Here is a 17,497-nt window from a genome sequence, read left to right as displayed (position 1 = left end):
ACAACATAGCACCACTAAGACACAACTCAATACCATGGTTTAACGAAGAACTGAAAAAAACCTAAAAACACGAGTTAGGAGGCTTGAACGAGCATGGAATAAAATAAAAGATGAATACACACTTAACGCATGGAAACAAATGCAAAGAAAATACAAATATGCAATAAGACAAACCAAAAGGTCATAATACAAATCCAAAATAGGGCCAGACTACAAAGACACGCATAAACTTTTCCAACTCGTGAACAAACTACTAGATACCACACCAGTTACCACAACCAAAACAAACACCCCATCAGCAGACAACCTTGCTAAATACTTCAACGAAAAAATTATAAAGCTACGAATCACATTACCACTTAATACCACCGACCACGAAAAATTCATTGACTGTCTGGACCCAATCCCCGATGAATATCCAGTAGACTGAATCTGACAGACTTCGCTCCACTTACTGATGAAACCGTCACCTAAGCGATCAACAGGTTCGCCAAATCCCACTGCAAACTGGACATATGCCCCAACAACCTAACAAAATCCACCCCCCAACGTTTCATAACAGACCTTATGTCGCACCTAAACCACATGCTACAACACAGACTCTTCCCTAAGGATCAAGGAAACATACTACTCACCCCAATATCTAAAGATTCAAAGAAAAAAAGCAAATGACATAACCAACTACCACCTGGTAGCATCCATCCCTCTGGCAGTCAAACTAATGGAAAGTATGGTAACCAAACAGCTTACCGACTATTTAGACAAATTCTCAATATTACATGAATCACAATCAGGATTTCGATTCAACCACAGAACCCAAAACAGTACTACTCACTCTCCTAACCAAATTCAAACAAGCAATTGCAACTGGCAATAGCATACTTCTACAATTCGACATGTCCAGCGCGTTTGACATGTTAAGCCATAATATACTATTAAACATCCTAGTATACTTCGGGATTGGAAGAAACGTACTTAATTGGATCAAAGGCTTCCTAACCGCAAGAACATAGTAACATAGTAACATAGTAACATAGTAGATGACGGCAGATAAAGACCTGCATGGTCCATCCAGTCTGCCCATGACAAACTCATATGTGTATACCTTACCTTGAATTTGTACCTGTCCTTTTCAGGGCACAGACCATATAAGTCTGCCCAGCAGTATTTCCCGCCTCCCAGCCACCAGTCCCGCCTCCCATCACCGGCTCTGGTACAGACCGTATAAGTCTGCCCACCCCTATCCTCGCCTCCCAACCACCACCCCCTCTTCCCCTCAACTGCTCCGCCAGAACAACAGAACATACCAAGGAGGCATATTTTCAAAGCATTTAGCCTTCCAAAGTTCCATAGGTTTCTATGGAACTTTGGAAGGCTAAGTGCTTTGAAAATATGCCTCTTCAAGTGATATCAAATTCGTATATATCATCACCATGGAAACCAGAATGCGGAGTACCCCAAGGATCACTGCTTTCACCGACCCTTTTCAACCTAATGACACCTCTAGCCAAATCACTATCCAACCAAGGCCTCAATCCCTACATCTACGCAGATGATGTCACGATCTACATCTCGTTCAAACATGATCTAACAGAAATCACAAATGAAATCAAACACAGCCTCCAAATTATGAATTAATGGGCGGATGCATTTCAATTAAAACTCAACGCAGAAAAAAACACAATGTCTCATCCTCTCATCACAATATAACACGAACAAGCCCACCACTATAAACACCCTAAACTACACCCTTCCTGTTTCAAATAGTCAAAATTGACCGAAAACTCACACTAGAAATCCACGCAAAAAATACAACAAAGAAAATGTTCCATTCAATGTGGAAACTCAAAAGAGTAAAACCTTTCTTCCCAAGGGAAATATTCCGCAGCCTGGTACAATCAATGGTGCTAAGCCACCTAGACTACTGCAATGCAATCTATTCCAGATGCAAAGAACAAATCATTAAGAAACTCCAAACTGCCCGAAACACCGCAACCAGACTCATTTTTGGAAAAACGAAATATGAAAGCGCCAAACCCCTAAGAGAAAAACTACACTGGCTCCCACTTAAAGAACGTATTGCGTTCAAAATTTGCACTCTGGTTCATAAAATCATTCACGGTGAGGCCCCGGTCTACATATCAGACCTCACAGACTTACCAACCAGGAACACAAAAAGGTCAGCACGCACATTCCTGAACCTCCATTACCCCAGCTGCAAAAGACTAAAATATGAAGTAACATATACATCCAGCTTCTCCTACATAAGCACGCAACTATGGAATGCACTACCAAATGCCATAAGTACAATGCACGACCTAACTTCCGAAAATCGCTAAAAAACACCTGTTCAATAAGGCATACCACAATGATCTATCCTAAATACTAAAACTGGACAAAACCAAACTCTCTATACCTGACTGCATCAGTTACTTTGTCACAAATGAACTTTAACGCAATATCTCTTTATTTCTCATCCAGAAAATGAATTCTCTATACTTGACTGCTAAATCTACTCTATCACTTATGAACCATAATGCAATACCACTTTGTATTTTTCATTCCAGAAATGGCGATCACCATTATGGAATAATGTAAGCCACATTGAGCTTGCAAATAAGTGGGAAAATGTGGGATACAAATGCAACAAATAAATAAATTAGTGCTCATTATTGCTTAAGAGCTGTTATCAATGCTGATTAGCTTATTAAGCCAATTAAGTTACATGGTAAAATTATGTATAATCATACCTGATAATTTTCTTTCCATTAATCATAGCTGATCAATCCATAGACTGGTGGGTTGTGTCCATCTACCAGCAGGTGGAGATAGAGAGCAAACTTTTGCCTCCCTATATGTGGTCATGTGCTACCGGAAACTCCTCAGTATGTCGATATCAAAGCTCCATCCGCAGGACTCAGCACTTAGAGAATTACACCCACGAAGGGACACTCTGCCCAGCTCACCACCGCCGAAACGGGGGAGGGGAATTAACCCAGCTCATCCCCACACAAGTGGGGGAGGGGAATCCGTCCAGCTCATCCCCGCGGAGCGGGGGAGGGACACCACACCCGCCGATGCGGGGGGATCTGGCTTATCCTGCAACCGCAACCGCGGGAGGAGCTGACTGACCCTAACACCGCCGAAGCGGGAGGGGTACAAAGCTGCCCTACAGCCGCACGAAGCGGGAGGGAGTGCCGGCAGAATTTATGTCTCAATCCAGCCCCGTAAAACGGAGGGGAGAGGAATGCAGCAGCTCACTGTAACACAAACTCGTCTCAACTCTTGAAGAATCCAAGTGAAAGAACTTGAACACGAAGTCTTTCTGAAATAACTGAAGACTAAACTTGAACCTGAAATGCAACCAGAATAAAAACAGAACAGATATCTGGGAGGGGCTATGGATTGATCAGCTATGATTAATGGAAAGAAAATTATCAGGTATGATTATACATAATTTTACCTTCCATATCATCAAGCTGATCAATCCATAGACTGGTGGGATGTACCGAAGCAGTACTCACCCAGGGCGGGACATTGAAATCCCTGACCTCAACACTGAAGCTCCAAACCGGGCCTCCGCCCGTGCAGCCACAGTCAAACGGTAATGCTTGGAGAATGTATGAGCCGAAGCCCAAGTTGCCGCCTTGCATATCTCTTCCAAGGAGACGGATCCGGCCTCTGCCATCGAGGCCGCCTGAGCTCTCGTGGAGTGAGCCTTCAGCTGGATAGGCGGCACCTTCCCCGCGGCCACATAAGCCGCTGCAATGGCTTCCTTGACCCATCTTGCCACTGTAGGCTTAGCAGCCTGCAGACCCTTACGAGGACCTGCAAACAGGACAAACAGATGATCCGATTTCCGGAAATCATTGGTCACTTCCAAGTATCTGAAGATGACTCGTCTCACATCCAGATATTTAAGAGCAGAGTACTCCTCTGGGTAGTCCTCCCTACGAAAGGAAGGGAGACAGAGCTGCTGATTCACATGGAAGCGAGAAACAATCTTGGGCAGGAAGGAAGGCACTGTGCGAATAGTCACTCCTGCCTCAGTGAACTGCAGAAAAGGCTCTCGACATGAGAGCGCCTGGAGCTCGGAAACTCTTCTGGCTGAAGTGATAGCCACCAAAAAGACTGCTTTCAACGTCAGGTCTTTCAGAGATGCCCTCGACAAGGGTTCAAAAGGCGGCTTCTGCAATGCTCTTAGCACCAGGTTGAGATTCCACGCAGGCACCACTGAGTGCAGAGGAGGGCGCAGGTGATTAACTCCCTTGAGAAAGCGCACCACATCTGGCTGCGAAGCCAGGGAAGCACCCTTCAGGCGGCCCCTGAAGCAAGCCAGAGCCGCTACCTGGACTTTAAGGGAACTGAGCGACAGGCCTTTCTCCAGACCTTCTTGCAGGAACGCCAACACTGAAGAAATTGGAGCAGTGAAGGGAGAAAGTGAGCCTGCTTCACACCATGCTGCAAAGATACGCCAAACCCTGGCGTAAGCAGTAGAAGCAGAGCGTTTCCTCGCTCTCAGCATAGTGGCGATGACCTTGTCTGAGAAGCCCTTCTTCCTCAGACGCTGCCGCTCAATAGCCAGGCCGTAAGACCAAAGGGAGAGGGATCCTCCATCACCACGGGACCCTGATGTAACCGGCCCTGCTCCACTGACAGCCGCAGAGGATCGTCGACTGAGAGCCTGATCAAGTCCGCATACCAGGGACGTCTGGGCCAATCCGGACCCACCAGGATTACCCTGCCGGGATGCTTTGCCACCCGGTCTAGCACCCTGCCCAACATGGGCCAGGGCGGGAACACATAGAGGAGCTCTTGTGTCGGCCACTGTTGGAGAAGAGCATCTACTCCCAGGGATCGAGGGTCCCGTCCTCTGCTGAAAAAGCGCGCCACTTGGCAATTGGCCGATGACGCCATCAGATCTAGGCTCGGCTGGCCCCAGCGCTTCGTGATGTCCAAGAACGCCTGAGCAGATAGTTGCCACTCTCCGGGCTCCAAGGTATGGCGACTGAGAAAGTCCGCCTTGACATTCATGACTCCGGCAATGTGGGCCGCTGAAAGCTGCTCCAGGTTCGCTTCCGCCCACTGGCAAAGACTCATAGCCTCCTTGGCTAGAGGGGCGCTCTTGGTACCTCCCTGGCGGTTGATATAGGCCACAGCCGTGGCATTGTCCGACAGGACCCGTACAGGCTACAACACCAGTACCGGGATGAACTCCAATAACACCAACCGAATGGCTCTGAGTTCCAGGAGGTTGATAGACCACTTGCCTCTGCAGGAGACTAGAGCCCCTGCGCTGTCCTTCCCAAGCAGTGGGCTCCCCAGCCCATCAAAGAGGCGTCTGTCGTGACGACAATCCACTCCGGGGTCACCAGAGGCAATCCTGCAGACAACTTGTCTGTCTGCGTCCACCAGCTCAGCGCCTTGCGCACTGCTGGGTCCACGGGAAGGCGCACAGCATAATCCTCCGACATCGGAGTCCAGCGCAGCAGCAGAGATAGCTGTAGTGGTCTCATATGAGCCCTGGCCCAGGGCACTACTTCCATCGTGGCCGTCATAGAGCCCAACAGCTGCACGTAGTCCCAAGCCCGAATAGGAGAGGCTACTAGGAACTAGTCCACCTGAGCCTGAAGCTTGACAATCCGATTGTCTGGCAGGAACACTCTGCCCACTTGGGTGTCGAATCGAACTCCCAGATACTCCAGGGACTGAGTCGGGCGCAGCTGGCTCTTCTTCCAGTTGATGATCCATCCCAGGGAGCTCACAAGAGCAACTACCCGGTCCATAGCTTTGCCGCACTCTGCATAAGAGGGGGCTCGGATCAACCAGTCGTCCAGATAAGGATGGACTTGTACTCCTTCCTTTAGCAGGAAGGCCGCTATGACCCCCATTACTTTGGAAAAGGTCCACGGAGCAGTAGCCAACCCGAAAGGGAGGGCTCTGAACTGGAAGTGTCATCTCAGGACTGTAAAACGCAGAAAGCGTTGGAGAGGAGGCCAGATGGGAATATGCAGGTACGCTTCCTTGATGTCCAAGGAAGCCAAGAACTCTCCTGCCTTCACTGCCGCTATAACAGAGCGGAGAGTCTCCATGCGAAAGTGCCTCACTTTCCAGGCCCGATTGACCCCTTTGAGGTCGAGGATAGGCCGGACAGAACCTCCTTTCTTTGGAACCACAAAGTAAATGGAGTAACGTCCCTTGCCAATCTGATTTTTTGGCACCGGAACGACCGCACCCAGGCGGATCAGGTTGTCCAAGGTCTGCTGCACTGCCACGGCTTGACCGGAGACTTGCAGGGAGAGAGTACAAACCCGTCTCTTAAGGGTTGGCAGAACTCTAGCTTGTAGCCGTCTCTGATGACTTCCAGCACCCACGCGTCTGAAGTTATAGTGGTCCACTCGCCCAGAAACGAGGACAGCCGTCCTCCAATCTGCACTGGGGCGTGGACCAAGGCCCCGTCATTGGGTACGAGACCCTGGGGGAGGACCGGAGGGAGCACCTCCGGGACGGCGGTCTCTGCGAAAGGAATGCTGCTTGGGGGAGAAATTCCTCTTGAAGGAAGAGGGGGCAGAGGAACCCGACTTGCCCGGGCGGTACCGACGGGCTTCCAGCAACCGTCCTCTGGAGGTACCGGGACGAGTACTAGCCCGAGCCCTGACCTGTGGTAATTTCTTGCCCTTAGACGTGCCGAGATCGGTCACGATTTTGTCCAGCTCGACCCCAAAGAGCAGCTTGCCTTTAAAAGGCAATCTAGCCAGGCGGGATTTAGAGGCGTGGTCAGCAGACCAATGTTTCAGCCAAAGCCACCGCCGCGCAGAGACTGTCTGAGCCATGCCTTTAGCTGAGGCTCTCAAGACATCATACAGCAAGTCTGCCAAATAGGCTAAGCCCGATTCCAGGGCCGGCCAATCAGCCCTCAAGGAAAGATCCGAGGGGGAAGCCCGCTGCACCATAGTCAGGCACGCCCTGGCCACATAGGAGCCGCAAACTGAGGCCTGCAAACTTAAAGCAGCTGCCTCAAAGGACGACCTTAAGGCCGCCTCCAATCTTCTGTCTTGGGCGTCCTTTAGGGCCGTGCCACCTTCCACCGGCAACGCCGTTTTCTTAGTCACCGCAGTGATTAAAGAATCCACGGTAGGCCACAGATAGGCCTCACGTTCACTCACAGCCAAAGGATAGAGGCGGGACATAGCCCTAGCCACTTTAAGGCTCGTTTCCGGGACATCCCATTGAGCCGCAATTAAGGTGTGCATGGCATCATGCACGTGGAAGGATCTAGGCGGGCGCTTCGTCCCCAGCATAATGGCAGAGCCAACAGGGGCTGAGGGAGAGACGTCCTCCGGAGAGGAAATCTTCAAAGTGTCCATGGCCTGTAAAAACAGGTTGGGCAAATCCTCTGGGCTAAAAAGCCGCGCTGCAGAGGGGTCATCCGCTCCATCCGAGCGGGGATCTATCTCCTCCAAGGAATCCGCAAAGGACCGTTGGGAGACCTCAGACACGCTGCCCTCATCTACATCGGAGGAGACAAAGTCCTCCAAGGCCTGGAAATCAACCCGAGGGCGTTTACCTCTGGGAACCTCAACCTCTTTATCAGAAGAGGGAGCAGGGGCAGCGTTTTGCATGAGGAAAGCCTGATGCAGCAGCAAAACAAACTCGGGGGAGAAACCCCCCAGACTGTGCACTTCCGCAGCCTGGGCAACAGCCCTAGACGCACTCTCAACCGGCGCTCGCAATAGCGGGGGAGAGACATGCTGCGCATCCAAAATGGCGTCCGGCGTGAAACTCCGCGAAGGAGCCGCGCGGGAAGAACGGCGCTTAACTTTAGCCGCTTGTGCCGTCGCCCAAATTAAGGGCGTTCATGGCATTAATGTCTCCAACCTCAAGGGCGGCCCACGAAGAAGCCGTCCGAGCCGCATGGCCGGCCAAGATGGCGGAGGCGAGGAGCGGGGGATGGGCGTTTATGGCGGGAAAAAAACGCCACGCCGGAGGAACGACCGGGACATTCATCGGTCACTAAACTGTCACCCATCAAGGGCGAATCAGGTTGTAAAACCCCCGCATCCCCTCTAGAAGCGCTCCAGCGATCCGGGGAGCGACCCTTTGCGCCCTCGCCCTCCGACGCCATATGCCACGAGGAGAAGAATCGGGGAACCCCCTGCCCGCTATAAAAAGGTAAAATTACCTGCTTGCCGCTCCGAGCTGTAACGAACTGGTGTCCCAGTGAGTAGCTGCAATGAACGTTTAAAGAAACGTCGAATTAAACGCCTTTAAAGACGTTTAAAATTTTTTTTTTTTTTTTTTTTTTTTTAAACGGAGCCAGCGGGAGGGGGGAGAAAAGGAGGGACCTGGCACCACCAGGTTTGCACTTGCTCAAAAGAGCCCTCAACCCCAGGCACTCAACAAAACCTAAAAATTAGGCTGGAGGCCTAGCCAGAGCTGCTGCTGTGTGTGACCACCACCTGCTGAGATAGAGAACATACTGAGGAGTTTCCGGTAGCACATGACCACATATAGGGAGGCAAAAGTTTGCTCTCTATCTCCACCTGCTGGTAGATGGACACAACCCACCAGTCTATGGATTGATCAGCTTGATGATATGGAAGCATTGTTATATAATAGGCTTGGATTTCAGCATGATTTCTAGGCACGCTAAAATCCGGGGGGGGGGGGGGGGGGTAAATGTCACTTAATATAAATCAGTTATGTAGTGATAACACAGCTTTACAATAAAAAGACCCAACTCATAGTAAAGTTAATGAACTGCATCACGTGCAAAGCAGCTCATTAGTTGCAAATACAATAGTGCAGCTTGTGCTAAACTTTGTTAAGTTGTGTTAAAGTTAACTAGATCTCCAGAAGTGTAGTTATTTCTTCCCGAAGATAATCAGCACAGCGTACGAACCGGTGCTTCTTGGGATTTTCTTAAGGGGCTGCCTAAATCACTTGGAAAGAATCCCCTCCTCCATTACTGCCACACATCATTTACAAGTGGGCTACTGTTATGGGTCAAGAACCCCTACCCCACCCAAATCACCAGAGTTAAAGTTTGCTCAGCTGCCCTCTCCATCAAAAGCATATCTCATCAAGTTTTAAGCTAGTGCCCCAGACTTAGCTGAATACCTGGTGTCTAGTGGGGGCATGAGCATGCCCCAGAGACTCCTGCCTTGGCAGCACCATTCCTTATAATATTCCATTGAGAAAAGAGTACATAACTTCTATACTCAAGGCTGCAAACCTGTTGAGATTTCAGGATGCAGACAATATACATGAGATTTATATTCATGCACTGTTTCCACTGTACAAAATGGATCTTGCAGATGCTATTGTGGATATCCTGAAAACCTGATAGGGTTGTGGAACTCAAGGATCCAAGTTGTGCACTCCTGCACTAATACCCTCATGATCAAAAGCAAATGCCAGCGCTAGAGGATGTTAGCGCCATACTAGCGCCGGCGTTTGCTAGCCTCGCATGATCAGAGCCCTCGAACGTGTGAAACAACACACTTGAGGGCTCGTAGCGGAAGTAACAGGGCATTAGGTATTCCTCCCCAATGATCAGCGGCCAGCGCGCCAAAATTTGGGTCGCTGGCCGCGGCCAACCCTAAGCCAGCTCCAAGCTGGCGTTAAGGTTTGCCGATCATTGGGGAGGAATGGTGAGCCCTGTCCAGCATGCATTTGCATGCTGGCAGGCCCCCGTTCCCCCCCAAGGCAAACATCAACAGGGGGCTGGAGGTCCGGTGGACCTCCAGTCCCCCCGACGATCCCACCCCCTCCCCCCAGGTTCGGGGAGGGCTGGAGATCCGGTGGGTCTCCAGCTTCCCAAACCCCCAGAAAATGTCCATTGGCCAAACCCTCTCCCACCCTCCCACCCAGAGGTCCGGCGGACCTCCGGCACACCACGACTAACCCCCCCCCACCTCCAGCGTTGGGCTACCAAATTCCCTGGTGGTCCAGCAGTAGTAGTAAAAGAGACCTGCCTGTAAGAGCTATTCTATGTCATTTTAAGAAACACTGCCCCTGAGGCAAGAATGCCCTGAGAACCCTCCCACCCCTGTTTAATGTTGAGCTTGTCAGACACACCAAAGTGATTTGCAATACAAAAGAAGGCAGAAAGCAAAGGGAACTCCACCAAGACCAGGCTAGGAAAGAAAAGAAAAGAAAAGAGAGAGTAATGAACATTGCAGGCTCTGAGAGGCAGATGATCAAAGCCCTGCGCTGTTCCAAACAGCGCTCTAAAAATAGCGCTGGAACAGCGTGGGGCTTTACCACATGGATGATCAGAGATAATGCATGCAAATTTAAGCAGCGCAATTATCTCTGATCATCGGGTAGAAGTGCGGGCAAATTGTGCCGAGCATGCCCACAACACAATCCTCCCGCACTTATTTGACAGGTCTGGGCTGTCAAAAGCCCAAACCTGTCAAACACCCTGCCCTGTCGGTCAAACATCCTGCAGTGGACGGAGCAGGGCGCCGCCATTTTGCGGTGGCGTCACCCATGGAAGAGGAGGGAGGCAGGCTACCTCCCTCCTCCAACAAAGATAGGGGGGCCGGGATGGGGGGGGGGGGTCTCTTTTACTACTACTGCTAGACCACCAGAGAATTCGGTAGCCAACGCTGGAGGGGGGGGGAGGGGAGTCGGGGTGGGTCGGAGGTCCGCCGGACCTCCAGCCCCCCCCCACCCGGCTGGGTGGGAGAGGGTTTGGCCGGTGGCCAATGGACATTTTCTGGGGGTTTGGGGGGCTGGAGACCCACCAGATCTCCAGCCCTCCCTGAACCTGGGGGGGGGGGGGGGGGGGATCATCGGGGGAACCGGAGGTCCACCGGACCTTCAGCCCCTTGTTGGCGGTTGCCTTGGGGGGGGGAGGGGGAACGGGGGCCTGCTAGCATGCAACTACATGCTGGACAGGACTCACCATTCCTCCCCAATGATCGGCAAACCCTAACGCCAGCTCGGAGCTGGCATACGGTTTGCCGCGGCCAGCAACCCAAATTTTGGCGCGCTGGCCACTGATCATTGGAAAGGAATACCTAATGCCCTGTTTAGCATGCATTTGCATGCTACTTGCACTACGAGCCCTCGAGTGCGTTGTTTCACGTGCTCGAGGGCTCTGATCATGCGAGGCTAGCAAACGCCAGCGCTAACAGCCTCTAGCGCTGGCATTTGCTTTTGATCATGAGGGTATGAGGGATTATTTTCTGTCCTGTCATTAAAAACCAGAGATACTTAACTAAGTGTTGAACAATGCCAAGGTGTGTGTGTGTGTGGGGGGGGGGGGGGGGGGGGGGGAAAGAGAGCAGGATTTAAAGGGCACCTAGGATATGGTGACTAGGTCACAGGGTTAGGGTACCTTGGCCCTCAACAATAGCCAACCAGGTTACTAGTAAATACAGAAGTAGGGGAATGGGAAGGGGATGTTTCTAGATGTCAGTGCTAGCCCCTTTACATGACTGGCCCTGCATGCAGGTCTGCCATTCAGTATTATGCAGCCGATAATGTGCAAAGTTTTAGGCTGAATTAACATGACAAAACTTACTATGCAATTTACAAAATGGGCCTCTCAATCCTTACTAGCACTAGGAATGGATTCTGATGCTGTTATTAAATCTGGTATCTCACATACCAGTACAGTTCTTTATCAGCCCACCACTTTTTATAAAACTTTGATAATTACGAACAGTTTAGAAATCTCATATTAAGGATATCAAAGCAAGAATGTACTGCATTAATATACTAGAATAAGATACATTACCAATTGAGTTCTTTCCTTAAGTATAAACGTCTCTGGAAAAATACTGAAGACATTAGGATCCATGACAGTTGATGTCTGAATGTCTGTGTAACACACCGATTTAACGAATGCAGCTCGTGAGCCTGTATTTCTCACAGAGAACTGAAATTTACTCTCTTCACCAGAAGATATCCCATTCAGTGTAATCACATAATTGTCCAACAATTTTTTAACATTCTCCAAAATAATATTGCTGGTGCCTCCATAGCCAGACAAAGGTATCTAAAACAAAAGCAGCCATAGAACGGTTAAATTTGAAAAGAATATTATCTGGCTCAGATCACTGACCATTCACTACCTTCCTTTTTTCCACTTCTTAGTAATCTGTTAAATGGTTCAAGCACCACAAACATGCTGCCAGATTTGTCACAGTAGGATACAGTTTTCTGTAAAACATGTGAGTTTGTATAATTGGAACACTACTACCAAATCTTTAAAATTTCATAATACAAATCAATTTAGCACTGGCCAAGTACTGAAAATATTCAACAAACATGAACTTGGAGTGCTCTTTGAAAAAGTCATTATCAGATAACTATCCTAACATTTTTACACGTCTTCATCCTAAGATAGAAATTATAGCATGGGACATGATCAGTGCTTGCTACCAAGACTAATACAACTTTACCAAACTGGTAAAACAGCAAGTAAGCTAGTTATAATTAGATAAAAAAAGCTTATCAATGTTCAGATCATTGTGGAATAGTAAATGAAATACAGAAGGGAGTCAAACATGATGAATTTAAATACAGCATCAAAACAGTTTACATTAGGTGACATGGTAGATGAGATGAATTCTCAAAAATTAAGCAGACAGTTAAAAACAGAATTTAAAGTTACTATTATGAATATACAAAAAGATGAGCATATGGAAAAAAGAGAATCTTACAGTGAATTTAATCCCTGGTTGAGATGACCGAAGTGCCAATTGTTTGATTTCTAGCTTTGCAATCATACAGGCTACACGAGTAGGTGTGAACATCAAAAAGACTTTCATATCTTCTTTTGGACGGATTACAAGTTCCCGATTACTGGTCAACCTCTCTTCTGGACCAAATGCACTTTGCAACTTAAATAAAGCAAAGAAAACGTGGCTTAAGTCTTCACAAAGCCAAACAATAATACCTACAGCAAATTACCAACATTTGTAATATTGTATCTCCCCCCCCCCCCCCCCCCTCATCCTGTAGATCTCTACCATTCTCCCTTCCACCACGCCATCACCACCTATCGGACCTAGTTCAACAATTCTCCCTAGGCATCTTGTAAAACCAAATTATCCAATTCTGTGGGCATACAACTTACACCAAATATTAAGGAAACATTTAAATCTCATTCCTTAAACACTTCAGTTTCTTCCCTGTACCCAGGATCAGCATATTCATTATTCCTTTCCTTCTGGGAAAAATCTACTTGCTATTCAAGCCTAATCTCCACGTTCTTCTTCTACATATACAAGCCAGCTTGTAGAATGAATTCTAGATTATAACAGCTGAAGCATGGATGCCATTTCAAAAACAAAGGACACTGCATTTCAAATTGTGTATAAATTTAATTTGTTCTACATATGGTATCACCTCGGTTCCACAGCCTCTGAGATATGAAGGCCAATTCCAAAATGGCAGTGCATATTATCTGAAGCATACAGTGATAATCTTTGCCATTTCTTTAGCCTCTCAGAAGAGACTACCACTACTGCATGGCACATTGGCAAACCCACAGGGGCCATCTCTGTGGGTGCTGATCACCCCTAATATAAAGCAAGCCCCTTCATTGTGTTCAGGGAGGGGTATTAATTACTGTGCCTGGAACCAGATGTACCCCAAGATAGGCACCAGGTCAGCCTAAGACCCCTGGGCTTTACTGAACCAGAGAAACGGGACAGAAGCCAAAATACCAGAAGCTGCTAAGACATCTGCCACCTGCAGAGGAAAATACTGACTAACTAGGCTGCTCATCGCCCTATATCAGTATCTCCACCTGCTGGTAGATAGCTGTAATTCATTTGTCTCTGGATTCATCTTCTTGATGACAAGGAAGAGACATTCAATGATTCTTATGACTGTGATGCAACCATATCAGGCTACAAGGAGGAGTGATACTGCACATGAAAAACAATATTAAAGCAGCTGAAATGCAGTGGACCTAGCGAATGGAGGAAGTGTTATGGATCAGTCTGAAAAGAGAAGATGGAACCTCTATACACAATGCAAATGGAGGGCATGGACAAAGATTTGGTTGCAAATATATGTAAATTAGGACTTAAAGGGGAGATGCTGTTGCTGGGAGATTTCAAATAGCCTGATACAGACTGCAACATCCCAACTGCAGAATCAGAAAGTATCAGATACCATGGATGTACTTCAAAGTGCTTTGCTTAGACAAATGGTGTCAGAACCCTCAAGGGAATGGACAACACAGGATCTAGGGTTCACAAATGGAGAAAGTGTATCTAATCTCCGAGTGGGTGCCCACCTGGGCAATAGTGATCAGACAGTATGGTTTGATGTAAGCACTAAAGCGGACTGTGTGTGCAATATACCTATGTTATATAGTCTTAGTATGATTGGTCTGTACTTTTCCTATATTTTAATTGGCGTTCCTTTCTTGCTCTTCTTGTTTTAAAAAAATGTATTGTAAGCCACGGCAGCTAATCAAATATTTTAACAAACAACTCAGAATCCTGGATTTCAAACATGCTGATTTTAGTACAATGAGAGAATACCTCAAGAAAGAGCTGATGGGGATGTAAGAGAAATGGAAACACAGTGGTCCAAGCTGAAAGTAACTATTTATTCATCCATCTGTTTGGAGAACCATATCGATTTTCTTTTCTTCTTGCTTCTATTAATTTTCCTTACATAGAGCTGTGTTGCCATTTTTATAAAGTCAAAAGAGAATTCAGAACACCACAAGAGAAACAGAGAAAAGGGGAGGGGGGTGCTAGTGAACAGCTGACTAAGATGGACGCTTGAGTGATTCTCTCTCCTTCTGGAATTCTTAGATCATCCAACACAAAAATCTATGAACAAATGAACTATTTTCTTACTTTATTACCTGTATAATGATGTTTGCTTCAAAACCAGCGAAGCCCATCCTCAAAACTTGCTCCCTTGCTGGTTCCAAATGCACAAAACATTACCTGCCATTCCCGGAAAAAATGTTGTTTGGAAAAAACCCTTCTCTGTCGACGGAGATGGTGATGGAAGAACTACATGCATATAGAGACTTAATGTCTAACCGTTTTGAGACTACATGGGAGCTCAAAGCTGATTTGGCTTCCCTCACTACTTCATTATCAGCATTTCAAACACAAATGGATTCCATGGAACTTTGGGTTGATCAGACTGCTCAGAGTCTCGTTCAGCACCAAGATCAATCCTCAAAACAATTTTTAAAAATTGGAGAAAGAGAAGATTCGCCTATTTCTGTTAGCTAAACATCCATTGGAGCCTGTCACACTCCCCCAGTACAGAGAAAGATGAATGGGGCCTCGTGGCAGAGGCACTTCAAGAATACCGGTGACCTTGGTGCCTAGATGTTCTCAAAGCCCCACTCCAATAAGGTACAATGTCTATACACCTGACCTCTGCCTGGTTCTCAGGATCACAGGTCTTCGACACCTATAAAAATGAAGACAAACTCTTCCTCATCTTTTGGCTGGAGTCAGAGCATATTCATTTCTGATGGCCTCTACCACAGCTCAATGTCAAGGGTCATTAGCATACTCTTGATGCCAATGCACCCCCACAGTTCAATGCAGCTCCTGGAAACATGGAGACCAATTCTTCCAATGTGAATGGGCTGAACTTAGAGGTGCCAGTAATTCATTTGTGTTGTTTCTCTCAACCCTGAAGCCCTCTGACATCCAAGAACACAAATTATGTTGAAAGAGTTCACAGTCAGGCCTCAGATACTGTGGGCAGCAATTGTGAGTATTTATTATGGATATGATCTTGTTGCACTGCATGTACTTATTAAAGCTGATGGGGTTTTTCTCCGGGTCATATCTCTCTAAAAAAATTATATATACATACACATGCACACACAAATACATACATATACAGTGGTGGAAATAAGTATTTGATCCCTTGCTGATTTTGTAAATTTGCCCACTGACAAAGACATGAGCAGCCCATAATTGAAGGGTAGGTTATTGGTAACAGTGAGAGATAGCACATCACAAATTAAATCCGGAAAATCACATTGTGGAAAGTATATGAATTTATTTGCATTCTGCAGAGGGAAATAAGTATTTGATCCCCCACCAACCAGTAAGAGATCTGGCCCCTACAGACCAGGTAGATGCTCCAAATCAACTCATTACCTGCATGACAGACAGCTGTCGGCAATGGTCACCTGTATGAAAGACACCTGTCCACAGACTCAGTGAATCAGTCAGATTCTAACCTCTACAAAATGGCCAAGAGCAAGGAGCTGTCTAAGGATGTCAGGGACAAGATCATACACCTGCACAAGGCTGGAATGGGCTACAAAACCATCAGTAAGACGCTGGGCGAGAAGGAGACAACTGTTGGTGCCATAGTAAGAAAATGGAAGAAGTACAAAATGACTGTCAATCGACAAAGATCTGGGGCTCCACGCAAAATCTCACCTCGTGGGGTAGCCTTGATCATGAGGAAGGTTAGAAATCAGCCTACAACTACAAGGGGGGAACTTGTCAATGATCTCAAGGCAGCTGGGACCACTGTCACCACGAAAACCATTGGTAACACATTACGACATAACGGATTGCAATCCTGCAGTGCCCGCAAGGTCCCCCTGCTCCGGAAGGCACATGTGACGGCCCGTCTGAAGTTTGCCAGTGAACACCTGGATGATGCCGAGAGTGATTGGGAGAAGGTGCTGTGGTCAGATGAGACAAAAATTGAGCTCTTTGGCATGAACTCAACTCGCCGTGTTTGGAGGAAGAGAAATGCTGCCTATGACCCAAAGAACACCGTCCCCACTGTCAAGCATGGAGGTGGAAATGTTATGTTTTGGGGGTGTTTCTCTGCTAAGGGCACAGGACTACTTCACCGCATCAATGGGAGAATGGATGGGGCCATGTACCGTACAATTCTGAGTGACAACCTCCTTCCCTCCGCCAGGGCCTTAAAAATGGGTCGTGGCTGGGTCTTCCAGCACGACAATGACCCAAAACATACAGCCAAGGCAACAAAGGAGTGGCTCAGGAAGAAGCACATTAGGGTCATGGAGTGGCCTAGCCAGTCACCAGACCTTAATCCCATTGAAAACTTATGGAGGGAGCTGAAGCTGCGAGTTGCCAAGCGACAGCCCAGAACTCTTAATGATTTAGAGATGATCTGCAAAGAGGAGTGGACCAAAATTCCTCCTGACATGTGTGCAAACCTCATCATCAACTACAGAAGACGTCTGACCGCTGTGCTTGCCAACAAGGGTTTTGCCACCAAGTATTAGGTCTTGTTTGCCAGAGGGATTAAATACTTATTTCCCTCTGCAGAATGCAAATAAATTCATATACTTTCCACAATGTGATTTTCCGGATTTAATTTGTGATGTGCTATCTCTCACTGTTACCAATAACCTACCCTTCAATTATGGGCTGCTCATGTCTTTGTCAGTGGGCAAACTTACAAAATCAGCAAGGGATCAAATACTTATTTCCACCACTGTACATACACACACACCCCCGAAGTAAAATCAAACTCCTCAATTTTGAAA

The 17,497-nt window shown here is 47.5% G+C and overlaps 1 protein-coding gene across 1 annotated transcript in view; it reads right to left on the bottom strand.

The window, feature by feature from the left end:
- The window catches only part of LOC115458823 (centrosomal protein of 192 kDa-like), a gene marked incomplete at its 5' end in the record, with an annotated part of 210,090 nt that overhangs the window by 133,351 nt on the left and 59,242 nt on the right, over positions 1-17,497 (bottom strand). The window contains 2 exons of the mRNA XM_030188637.1: positions 11,753-12,013; positions 12,681-12,860. Coding sequence (XP_030044497.1) covers positions 11,753-12,013; positions 12,681-12,860 — 441 coding nt within the window. The remainder of the gene's footprint in view (positions 1-11,752; positions 12,014-12,680; positions 12,861-17,497) is intronic.

This window comes from Microcaecilia unicolor, unplaced genomic scaffold, assembly GCF_901765095.1.
Source record: "Microcaecilia unicolor unplaced genomic scaffold, aMicUni1.1, whole genome shotgun sequence".
NCBI classification, from domain to species: domain Eukaryota; kingdom Metazoa; phylum Chordata; class Amphibia; order Gymnophiona; family Siphonopidae; genus Microcaecilia; species Microcaecilia unicolor.
The sequence above is the reverse complement of the archived record's forward strand: the minus strand, read 5'-3'. Positions and strand labels throughout refer to the sequence as shown.